Source organism: Plectropomus leopardus, chromosome 20 (genome assembly GCF_008729295.1).
Source record: "Plectropomus leopardus isolate mb chromosome 20, YSFRI_Pleo_2.0, whole genome shotgun sequence".
Classification (NCBI taxonomy): Eukaryota; Metazoa; Chordata; class Actinopteri; order Perciformes; family Serranidae; genus Plectropomus; species Plectropomus leopardus.
The window spans coordinates 19,439,612-19,452,171 of record NC_056482.1 but is presented as its reverse complement, the minus strand read 5'-3'; the positions used below and the strand labels follow the sequence as shown (position 1 = coordinate 19,452,171).

The window sequence follows — 12,560 nt, the reverse complement described above, 5'->3', positions numbered from 1 at the left end:
GTTAGAGTATATTTAAAACATGGTGCTGGTGAAATAACAGCCGGTCCATCTATAATCTCACTTCATTAAGTGTTCCCAACTTCCTTGAGCACATAGCTGTTCACACATGGCTTATATTTTTGTCAAGGAACTCATTCCTATCTCTCTGTACAAATACTAGTCATATGGAAAAGACATCATCACAGAAGTGTCAATGATTTTGACAGAAAAATATAGAGCTAATGTGAAGGATTTTGATCCATTTGATACATATGTAAATGCAAGGCTATTTTTTTCTGTAATGTGAAATCCAAACTGTTTAACTCATAAAAAAAGCAGCGAAAAAGTAAAAAAAAAAAATAAAAAAAAATATCATCTTAGATTTTGAATATCATAATATCATAAGTGTCTTTTCTTGGTTTTTAAGGCTTCATTACAATTAAGTGATGTAGTTTTCTGAACTTACGAAACTGTTGTAGCTGTTATACTATTTCAGTTTACCCACTTGGTCATGATATCCACATTACTGATAATAATTATCATAAATATCATTGTGTTCATCTTTTGTGAAAGCAACATTAGACAACACTACAAAATCGTCACAATATCAATATTAAGGTATTTGGCCAAAGTACGGTAGTATGGTAAATATTCCACCAAGGCCAAATGCCCTATCTCGCAATTTTAACAAAAGTAAAAAAAAAACAAACAATTCTCTAATAATTGTTTAACCTCAGACACTTGGAGGGAGCTCAGAGTAGAACCACTGCTCCTTCTTGTCGTAAGGGGCCAATTGAGGTGGTTCGGGATGCCTCCTGGGCACCTCCCATTAGAGGTTTTTCAGTCACGTCCAACTGGAAGGAGGCCATTGGGCAGACCCAGAATGCACTGGAGGGATTAAATATCTCATCTGTCCTGAGAACACCTTGGTTTCTCCAGGAGTGTCTTGATCAGCCTGTTGTCTCTAGGTAAAAAAAATGGATGAAAAATAATTTGTGTATCGTTATCCTCCCTGCGATTCAGATCCTTTTTAAAATTTGATTTTTTTTCTTGGCCCATGCTACTCACTTCCACCAAGTCTCATGAAAACTGCTCCTGTAGATTTTGTGTAATTCCGCTGACAAATCGCCAAAGTCAAATCATTGATCTGACTCAGCGGTGTCAGTAACAGAAATGCTGTAGTGTCAAAGACCCTGTGTTGTATATACGGTGAAATGATTATGGAGATGCAAAGATTTAATTAGAAACTATAGTTAGCCCAACTCTATGTCTGCTGGGATATATGAAAGTGTTCCTGCACTAAAATGTACTTACAGACCTCTCTGCTTACTTATGTTATTTCTTGCTATATATTCATTGCCTGGTTTTACTGTTTGATCTAATCTAACTAAACTGAACATTGCAAAAGTCTGGGCTACTCTGTGTGAAAGATAAGAGGTTAAGCTTTGCTTAACAGTATAAGTCCAGATATTGGTTTAAGGGTGAGATCAGAATGAAGGTAGAGTAGAGAGTAGAGAGCTCAAGTTAGGGTCAAAAGTTAATGGATGAATTGAGTCAGTGATGATGCTCACAAGAAAGCTTTACAAATGTTTGTGTATGTGAGTGTGTGTGTTACCCATTCATCTCTCTTAATCTACTCAACCCCCTTGTCTTGTTTTGCTAAGTGTTCTTCTGGCCTTGACCCTAAATGTTAAAGAGTTAAAGAGACAGCATGTGCTCTTATAGATACATCACATGCCATTCTTTACAGTGTTGTTCTATTCCTGCTTTTACACGTACATGCATGTGTGTTTAATTACCTGCGTGTACAGATGAATATGTGAGTCACTTTCTGGCTGACAGGTAGCGGTTCATTCCATCGAAACATCCAAATTTTCAGTGCTCCTGGTGCGCAGGCTTATTAGAGTTTCCCTTGGCCAAGCAGGGCAGGCCTGGCTGTTTTCTTCTTTCCAGAAAAACACTTGAATCCAAACGCTCATAAACATATCCCCCTAATAATCACTGCCAGCCGCTACTGGTAAGCCAAGATTGTGTTTTAAGTAAACATTGATATGACATTCAAATAGTAAGCAAGTGCGTAAACGGGGGACACAAACTGCTGACAGATTGTGAGTTTGAGAAAATGAACAGTTTTCAGATATCGGTAATTCATGTGGAGTTCTTGAACCTTTCAACCAATGAGAAACTAGTCCTTTGACCTTGCACACAAGCTCAGGCAAACACATGACTTGACCTGTCAGGTGGAGACAGATATAGGTACCCTATGATGACTGATGCACAGTGTGACATGCCTTAAAATACATTCTGCTAAATCTTCTGCTCGTGACGTTTATGACTGTGATTTCCTCGTTATATTTTTAGAACATGTGAGGTGCACTTTTTGCATACTGTACTGTTGATGGATAAGAGGAATTGTTCAGAAAATCCTGTAGTCCAAGATGCTGTACAGATGTAGGGTGAATGGGTGCCTATTATACAACAAATATGTATGGTAGCCAGCTTTAACATTTGCAATAAAAATACATTCCTTTCTCTAATTAGAGCATTTTAAAGACACTTGGCATCAATGAATCCCACATTAAACAAGTCTTGATTGTTGATGTTTTCCAGTGTTTAACACCCACTTATGGAAATATCTACAAGAGAGGAACATTGATTAAAGCCATGTGCGCAGTGTGTGTTGGCGTACAACCATGACTCAAGGTTCAGATGTAGTACCGGGGTTTGATCACAGTCATGAGTCCAGACTTTTGCAGTCTGGGCTCAGCTGCAGAACAGACATTCACACTAATCTAGGTCAGGTTGGTGTTAGTGTAAGAAGCATTTGCAAGTAGAAATGTTGTGTCAGTGTTAAGTTGATATTTGATATATATGACTTTTATATTTCCATGTGTGTCTTGAATGCTGATGCACGTCATTCTGATACTGTTTTCTTTTCCTTTTTCTGACCTGAAGTGGTTTACTCTTTATGGAAAGTAATAATCAAAACAAATTATGTATGACGTCAACTGCTGACATTTCAAACCACTGCAGTTGCTACACTTTAGACTACTAGCTTGTGTTGTTATGTTCAATCAGTGCTGCATTGCACAGTCCTCCAGGGAAGTCAAGAAAATGTAATTTTCATGCTTATAAATACTTGTTTTCATACTCTCTACCTCTGGCTAATAGTAATTCAGCCAATCTCCAGTTCATATCAGCTTCTCCACTTGCTGTTTTAAACACTTGTCTGTTCTTTTGCCTCCACGCTGGTAAGAGGCCAGAGGCGGTGTCTATGTTGTCCATCGGAACGCAAGTTTGTCCATCCTTTTTTCCTAAACGCAAGATCTTGAAAATGCCTTTTGGAATTTCTTAAAATTTTGCACGGATGTCGACTTGGACCCATTGTTGGACTGAGTAGATTTTGATAGTCAAAGGTCAAGGTTATGGTAACCTTATTTGTCTCATTCTTGAATGCAAATGCAATATCTTAACAACACCTTGATTTAATTTTTTAAAAAATTTGGCACAAACATTCAGTTGGACTCGGAGATGAAGGGATTAGAATTTGGTGGTCAAAGGTCAAGGTCGCTGTGATCTTGCATCTATCTCATTCTTGTGAACACAATATCTCAACTAATCCTCCAGGGAGTTTCTTAAAATTTGACACAAACAGTCAACATTTATTCCAGTTTTATTTAATTTGATTAAATCTAGTTTCAAACACCGGTACTGGTACCCAATGGTACCTTTTTCCGGTACTTTCCTAATGACAAAAATGCAATTTCAGTTTTAAAAAATAAGTCTAAACTTCCATCTGCTGCACAAAAGTGAAAGGTTCTGTTCCCAACTATAGTAAGGAGGTGACAGGAAGTGAAGGGACAGGGATTGGGAATGACAGTTCATGGGTCGTTGCGTATCCAGCAGGGCGTCCCATTCAGTGTCTGGTAGCTCCTTCCTGCTGCACAGGAAATGATGCAAGATCAAAAGACAAAAGCTCATCCAGTTATCAAACATATGTAAGAAGATATGCGTCTTGTATCCATCCCCTTTGTACTTCCCATTCTCTCCAGAGAAAATTTAAAAGAAGTTTAAATATCTTCTAAATGCACCCTTCCCTAAACATGTTAGCGCTTGCCTCTGTCCTCCACTGAGCTTCACAGGGAATCGAGCTCCTACAAAGCCGTTGTACTGCTCTTGTTAGTGTGTTTCTTGCATACAACACCAACAGGCTTGAACTCCAGATGTAATCAGCATCTGGTCACACAGTCCCATTTAATGGCCATTACCTCTGAGTGCCACACAGCCAGGCAGCATGAAGCAGCCTTTGTAGTCTGCTCTCCAGAGACGTAGCCGCCTGGAAGAGGAAATGGAGACTGGAGCCTAGAGGTTTGATAAGACCCTCTTGGCTGTAAGACTCAAGCCTCTCAGAAAGGAGGCGTTGATCTGAGTCTAGGACCATGTAAACATCAGGAGAAGTTCAGAGTAAAGTTAACCTTGCCCATGCTGGTTGACGTATACATTTTGTCGATTTGTTATTTCAGTTTCTGATGAACAGCAAAGACCTTCTTCGGCCTCAAAACTTCACTTTAAGAGTGCAGTTTAGAGTGGATGTGTGTCAGAGCTCAACAGGAAATGGAAAGTCTGTAAAACAGCGTGAGAGAGGAGAGAGCAGACTGGTTCTCAGAGGAAACAACTGCTCAATTATTCAACATTACTTTATTCAACACTGTTTTGTTGACTCCAAAAATGTATTTATATGTAATGATGCTTCTCTGTACAGTAGTGCTTTGTTGATAAAATTCCACAGTGAGGTCAGAGGTCAAGGTCAGCTACAGGCCAGCAGCATCCTCTGGATAAATGATGTGTGTGCTGTGATCTTTGATGCTGCATAAAGGCTGATAGCACCAGTTAGTTTGGTAAAAGGCATGGATGGATTACTGAATGGGCCTACCAGGCACAAGCCCAGGGCCTCCCCCTGGGCTTCACATGCAAAATGTCCTTTATATTACCTCATATCAACCATAGACTGTATAAATAATGGACTTAGCTACCATAACGTCATCTATTGGTTTGTGGATTCTCGTTTTGAAGCTTGACTTTGGCATTGTGGCCATCCACATCTTGTTTTTTTGGAGCCAGAAGTGACCATATTCGGACAAGAGATTGGAGCTGTGGAAGAGCGAGGGGTGGATGCTCGTAGGAGAGGTGGTGAGGGCTTTAGCATATGTGCCAAGAGGCCAATCTCTTATAACCGGCCCATGTTTTAAAGTAGGTTCAACTCCAGACTCCAAATTAATGTATTTTGCATCATCTTTAGCCAAAAAAACATGCATTTCTGATTTTAAAACTATTTTTTGCATTACAAATTCCAATGCACTTTTTTATCTTAATGATTTGGCAGAGGAAAAAATGAGTCAATAAGCAAGCACAAAAGTGTACAAGTATCCAAAGGTATTTCAGTTTTAGTGTTGTCTACATTTTAATTCAGCGGTTAAATTAGATTTTAGAAAGGCATATTTGGTATAGTTGACCAACAGGCTGTGCAACTTTTAATTAAAAATATTTAAAATATAAATTTCTGACTGATAATTCTGAGTATGTGATGATACACATGAGCTATGTAAGGTTAGTATGCCTATGTGGGTGTGCAGCAGCCACACAGGCAAACACAAACAAACAAATAGCCCAGCCACCACATTCTGACAGCAGGTGGTAAAATGCTTTGGAATAATTTCAGCAGAGCTCATTGTGTCAGTGTGTGTCAGTGTGTGTGTGTGTGTGTGTGTGTGTGTGTGTGTGTGTGTGTGTGTGTGTGTGTGTGTACACTGTTAATTGTCAGCTCTATGACCCAGAGCCAAGCAACAGTTTGACAGCAAACAGCCAAAGGTGAAGCTCAGTGTTCCCGCTCGACTCTGTTGTGGTAACAAAACAGAGTACCAGACGGAGACGAGACATTAGAGACATAAACACACAGCTCTGGCATTCATCTTTAAAACCTTAAAACAGCAAAGAGGTAGTGCAAGAGAGGAAAAGGCTTACATTACACGTTATCCCTGTTGAGATGGACAGTTTGGTGTGTCTTAAGGCAGCAGCTGGATAGCAGATATTCATATGGTCAGTTTTTTTTTAGCTTTCTATAGAAGGATTTTTTTACCATCTGTCTCATCAAACAGCAGTAAAATGATCAAAGTATAATTTAATAGAAAAGCAGAAGATCCCCAAATGGAAACACAAAGTCAATTCATAAGAATTTAGGAATAACAAATGTGTTAACCCTTTGAAACTTGGACTGACAGCAGTGTTGTTGTGCAGGATTCAGATGCCTTTCAAAGTCATTTAAATCTGACCAAATTAGTTTGATTTCTTTGGAAAAGAAATCAAATAACCGGGGGGGGGGGCCAAATATCAGACCAATTTGCTGAGGTTCAAAAGGGTTAACGTCCAAAAAAAACCTTAAGAAATGAAGAAAAACATCCTTGTTTGCGAATGAAAAACTCCATTGACAGACAGCAGTGACACCGACGTAAATGTAGGCCTCTGTAAGTGTTAAAGTAACAAGATAACTTGCACTAGATCACTAATTACTGTAATTCTCTTGGCCTGGTGGGATTCACATTCAGCAAAGAGTGTTTTCCTGTGAGTAACAACTGAGTTTAGAGTCTGTCTGTGTTATGTAAAACTGTGTGCGTGTGTGGGCCTACGTGTTTATTTATTTGTTGTAGCTGTGCTTGGCAGTCATCTCACGAATCTCTTACAAATCAGTTTCCATAATGGAGGTGCACTGGCTGTTAATATTGTCTGAGAATATCACAACCAGGCTGGAAAATAGGAGCTAATAGAAGAGCATTATGGTGTTGCTGCAGACTCTTTACAGTCTGATGGGGTTGAATTTTCTTGAACTATATAGGTTGTAGTTTGAATAGCTCCTCTGCTCCTTACATTCATTGTTGAGCTGATGCAAAATATGTAACATCATTTAACGTATCTCCGTTTCCTTCTCAGTCCAAAGCCATGCGTGAGCGATGGCTCCTCCAGGGGATGGGGGTGGAGGAAGAGGAGGCAAGGCGGAAACAGCTGGAGCAGGATGAAGAACAAGGCAAGAGGCTGGAAGACATAATACAAAGGTACGGCTGGACACCACATTCACACTTGTGTTGGGCTTTTTTTTTTTTTTTTTTTTTAAGTCTTCATGCTAGTTTTGGCATTGTTGATCAGGTCTGACATACTGAGCAGATGGGAGTAACAGAATAACAACAACGAAAGTCGTCGCACCTGTTTTTTTTATTGTACATCTGTTTCTCTATGCAGCACTATGCGGTCATCAGATTTGACTGAATTGATTTCTAAAGTACCAGTCATATCATTCTGTTTCTCTTTCCCTGCAGTCTTAAATCTAGTCTTCAACTCTTGCACATGCTGTCTTTTCACATCCTGTCCACATGGTCCAAATTGGAAACACTAAATTACTGTGACTAAATCAGTAACATTCAGTGTGCACTGGGTTGGGCGGTATCAAAGTATTACAGTATACCAGGGTATTAAGAAATCCACATGGATTTTCAATGCTGTCAGAAATACAGATGATTCTCCTTATCTGTTCATCTATCCTTATCAACTTGCCGCTTGACCACATCTCCCAGCTAAAAGTACTTCACATATCGCCACACCCCAGACTATGTTGGGGCGCCCAGTAGCTCACCTGATAGAGCGGGCACCCCGTGTGCCTATGTCCTCTCTGCATTGACCACGGGTTCGATTCTAACTTTTGCCCCTTTGCTGCATGACATCCCTTCTCTCTTCCCCTTTCACTCTAAATAAAGAGAAAGCCCCCCAAAAATGATACTAAAAAAACAACAACTGTGTCAGACATGCTACAATGATTCAGTTGTGTTGGCTTAAGTTAGTGATTCAGGGAACAACATATCAGCACGAGCCTACCACATGTGATGCTACAAATCAAGAACTGGGACTCTATAGATAATTAGCTACATCAAACACTGAGGACATCAACAATATAATCCTAAAATTACATCAGAGTCCTAGTATAGATCTCTAATGTTGTGAAACTATATGTGGCTTAACACAGCACACCCAGTATCGCCCAGTGGTTAAAACAGATACACTGTAACTGGAGAAGCACTGGAGGTGTTGGATTCTGCAGGGCAGCTCTGGAATCTAGCAGTTCAGTAACCTTAGAGCAAAATCTACATTTTCATCGTGCACTGGTGTGAAAACAAACACCAAGAGCTACTGTACACATCTTGTCTAAAAACAGATACGATGAAAGCTGACAGGAGGGAACAAGGAAAGTCAAAGAGCAGAAAAAGAAAGATACAAGAAAGGCAAGTGAAAGCAGGCTGTATTTGACAGAGGAAGCGTGAGATAATGAGAAGGTTGAAAAAGGTGGAAAAAAAGAGAGTGATGCGATTTTGTGGGCACTTCCTGCGTTTGTGTCTCTGGGAGGAGCTTCCTGATTCCCATCAAGCATTGCTGTGAGACAGTCACTAATTCCCCAATGAAGTGAGATCATCATTGCTATGAATAGAGTGCCAGGCAACTATTGCCATCATGATGCTTTGTATACTAGGCTGTAGATGTTCTCTATTAGCACGGTGTGAGAAGTGGGCAGAGGAGCATGTTGTCTTTCCTGAGACAGGACATGCAATTTGGGGTCATGTTTTTTTATTTTGTAGATTTTTAGGAGAAAATTCATTACATTTATGAGGTGGTTGATTGGTGAGCATAGTTTTTCATGAGACTGAACTATATCTTACATTTCTGCATTTCCCCTACACATTTATTTTTGGCAGCCCGCCACATTTAAAACATCTGCAGCCATGTGTAGAGTTTAAATTTTGGAGCTGACCGTTCATTACGAGCACTTCTATATACAGGGTTTCTACAGTCATAGAAAACCTAGATAAGTCATTGGATTTCACAGTCATGATTTCCAGGCCTGGAAAGTCATGGAATTAGTAAAAGTCATGGAATGTTTTGAAAAAGTCATGGAATTTTGTTGTGTGTAACAGTAATCTTACATGGATAACCTTCCACATAATGTTGCAAATTTATTTTCTGTAGCTATCGATGAAACGTAGCTCTATTTTTGCACTGTCTCTCTCACACCATGCTCATGTATGCCAGCTATCTGAGAGTAGAGTTTAAATCTTATATGTTCCTGCAAGCAGGTCAAGGGGAAAAAACGTGCCATTATGGGTCCTGGAAAAGTCATGGAAAAGTTTTGAAATTTTGTCCATGAATATATGGCGGAACCCTGTATATTATATATTGTTCTGTTATTCGCTGCACCTCTCGGGATGCAGAGCGTACCCTGGGTACAGACAGAGCAGCAGAATCATCTGGTCAATTATCCACCCTGCAACTGAAACTTCTCAAACTGCTGTTGAGGGGAAAAAAAAAACTCATGAAAAGTTTCGCCTGTGCTGCATTTGCAGACCTTTAAAAAACATCCAAATTTAGAGAGGAGACTTTAGAAAAGGGGAAATTTTGTCAGCTAATGCCACACGTAGATCCTAATTCTGTGGGAAACACTGCACATCAACAGTATATCTGATGGTTTGCATGTCACCATGTGTTCATGTACTGACAAAGAGTGAGGATGTTTGACAGGCCTTCTAAAGATGCCTCATAATGTATGCATGGACAAGAATGCCCTTGAAAGTTCATAAAATGCCTGGAAAATAAAAAGTGAAGAGGAAAAAGACTAAATGGGATTTTCCCCCAGTGTGTTTTTGGAAAGACAAGACAATAGCATGAACACAGCCTAAAGCAGCAGAAACTATTGGCACCATTCAGTAAAGAGTAGAGGAAAATATGGAGCTATTTCATCGAGAAAAACTTAAATCTAAATATGGTAAAGGATAGTGAAGTGAAAAGCAAGGCAGATGTCTGTTACTTTAAAGCGAAGCCAATCAGCCAACATGTAATGCAGATTTATCATTTCGTAGTTCATGTATTTGAGTGATGGAGATCTGAGCACGCTCAGAAAATTAGGCTCTTGTAGAGGCCTTGGGTCAGTTTGGCGTCAGTGAGTCAGCCTCACGCTCCCTCTCCTCATCTGTCAAATCTCTGCATGAAAGAGACTCTGTTCGCCAGCAGCTACAGTGGCTTATCAGCAGTGCAGGAATAACATCAACATCATACGTTGTCCAGGATAACATTCTCTCTGGTATAAACAGAACTGCAGTGAATGGTCAAAGAGAGAGTATTGTAGACAGAAGTACAGTTGTGATTGTGGAGCAGCTTTGTGTGAGTCACCTCATTCAGCTGATGTTGAATAGATGTGTTGTTCGGTTTTAAAGAGGAGATATTGTGGTTTTAATTACTTACAAAAGCAATTAAAACCCCAAAGACAACTCCTGGCTTTGGCGTGGTTTCACTTTTTTTAGAGTGTACAGTGCTGCCAAATCCTGCTTTTGTGAAAGTAAAACTAATTTAAAAGCAAAAGTACCATAAAAAAAACTAAAACTTCAGTTTGCACAACGACAAAACCACACATTAATGATGACAAAAATGACTCACTTTCCTATAGGGCTGGTTATGGATACTTCATGCCTTTAAGGCCTAAGTAATCAATTTTTTACTGACGGAGTGTAGATGGAGGGAGCTACCATGTGATTGAGGGCTGCATAGAAAAAGTGCAACAGTATGTTGTTCCCTGAATCACTAACTTAAGCCAACAGTACTAGCATTGATGATGGAAAGTGACTCTTATGACACTCATAAGGTGCCACTAGTTGCAATAAAACTAGTAGCTTTCTCTAAATTGTTATTCCGCCAAGTAGCGTATCAAATATAAGCTATTGAAAGTGAAAGTATTGAAATTAGGCAAGAATGATTGAAATATAATGCTTGTATTTCGTGTCATCTTTGAAGACCACACAAATATTTTTGAGGGCTGGCATTGGCCTGCAGGCAGCACTAGGTATCGACAGAAGTACCAAATTGTATCCAAACTTCCCCTGCCCAACAATACCTGCTTTTGATCCTTTTTGTACCCAGATGATTAAAAAAGTTACTGGTGTTGTATTTAATGTAGTTATAGGTTAGATTTAGGAAAGTTAGGTCATGTAGGTTAGGTTTTAGAAAAGAATCATGTTGATAACGTACTTTAAAACAACTCAAAGGTCACTTGGTTTCCCATGGTCCCATACACTCAAGGTAAAGTCCTGTGTTTGTTTGAGCCATGCACAACTCAAATCTGCCTTCTGACATGCATCTTTTGCTTTTTATATTATTTCCTTCTTTACTCCAGTTAGCACATTGGTCGCATGATCACAGTCTTACAGATTACATAGATTATACTATTTGAGGTGCATTACTTTTGGTAGGTATACTGTATGTACAAACAGTGCATGAGAACAGCCTGTAAGGGTATTGATATTTTCATTGGTAGCATAGTTTTTAAATGATACCAACTTTCCCAATAAGTTTTTAGCCAAATTTATGGATTCTTTGTGACACAACTGTCATTTTTTTTTTTATCGGCACCATCCTGAGTAACAGCCTTTTCACTTACGGCTCATATTTACTTTAAATATGCGTGTTGTTATGTTTATATATAAGCAATGCAGCAGAAGCAATTCTTAAGCAATTACTGTTGTGACCCAGGTTCTCAGATGAGTGCTGAAAATTGCTTTAAGAGGAGCTCAGCTGTCTGGGATTTAAAATTCTCCAGGCTTTCAGGAAAGTCTCCTCCAGTGGGTGAAATAAAGTCACAGAGCACATGTGTGGGAGTCTAAGGAGTGCCTGCAGTCACACAAACCCTGAAACTGAAACCCCGTCATGAAACTATTTTACAAAACAACCTTAAAACATTAATCTCAGGGAGGAAAGCAGTCTAAATTATGAAAGACTTGTCATTCATTCAGGTGTAATGTCATGCTGGGAAGGTGTAAGATATTTCTATTTAGATGTTTTGGACGTGACAGGACGCTGATAGACAGCTCAGTGTGTGTTTGTGTGTATTTCAGGCAGAGGGTGTGGCATCTATATTTACACTCTGTGGGATACCATCCCAGAATATCCCGTAACCAGGGCGACCGGAGTGTTTCCAGTACTGATAGGGACAGAGGTGTCAGGACGGAAATGGACACTGCATTATCTGCGTGCGTGTGTGCGTGTGTGCCTGAGAGAGAGAGGAGTCTGAGTTTCTCATAATTTATTTTTGAAAAAAAAAAATAAGAAAATTGTATTTAAAATAATTATAATTATTATTATTAAAAAAAATCTATGTATTTTATTTATTTATTTATTTATTTATTTATATTTTCTATTGAAAGCACCATGCTATCAGGAAACCAAGAATTCTCCCTTTTTCTTCTATTTTTTCTTCCCCGACCCTCTCACCCCCCGAAGAGGGACCGTAACAGAAATTAAGGCATTAATGTAAATCGCACTAACAGCAACAACAATGACAAGACCTATGGGTTGCAGTGACACCAAAATTGCCAGTACACTACACACAAAAGTTAGGAAAATAATTAATAAATATTGGATGGAAATGACTAAAAAATAAAGCAAACAAATGGGGGGAAAATGGACAAACAACAAAACAAAAGAAAAAACAAACAAGGAGG

The 12,560-nt window shown here is 39.3% G+C and overlaps 1 protein-coding gene across 3 annotated transcripts in view; it reads left to right on the top strand.

The window, feature by feature from the left end:
* Positions 1 to 12,560, top strand: part of LOC121959726 (A-kinase anchor protein 2) — a 106,988-nt gene that overhangs the window by 27,807 nt on the left and 66,621 nt on the right. For all 3 annotated transcript variants that reach the window (XM_042509195.1, XM_042509196.1, XM_042509197.1), the window contains exon 4: positions 6,964 to 7,085. In XM_042509195.1, coding sequence (XP_042365129.1) covers positions 6,964 to 7,085 — 122 coding nt within the window. The remainder of the gene's footprint in view (positions 1 to 6,963; positions 7,086 to 12,560) is intronic.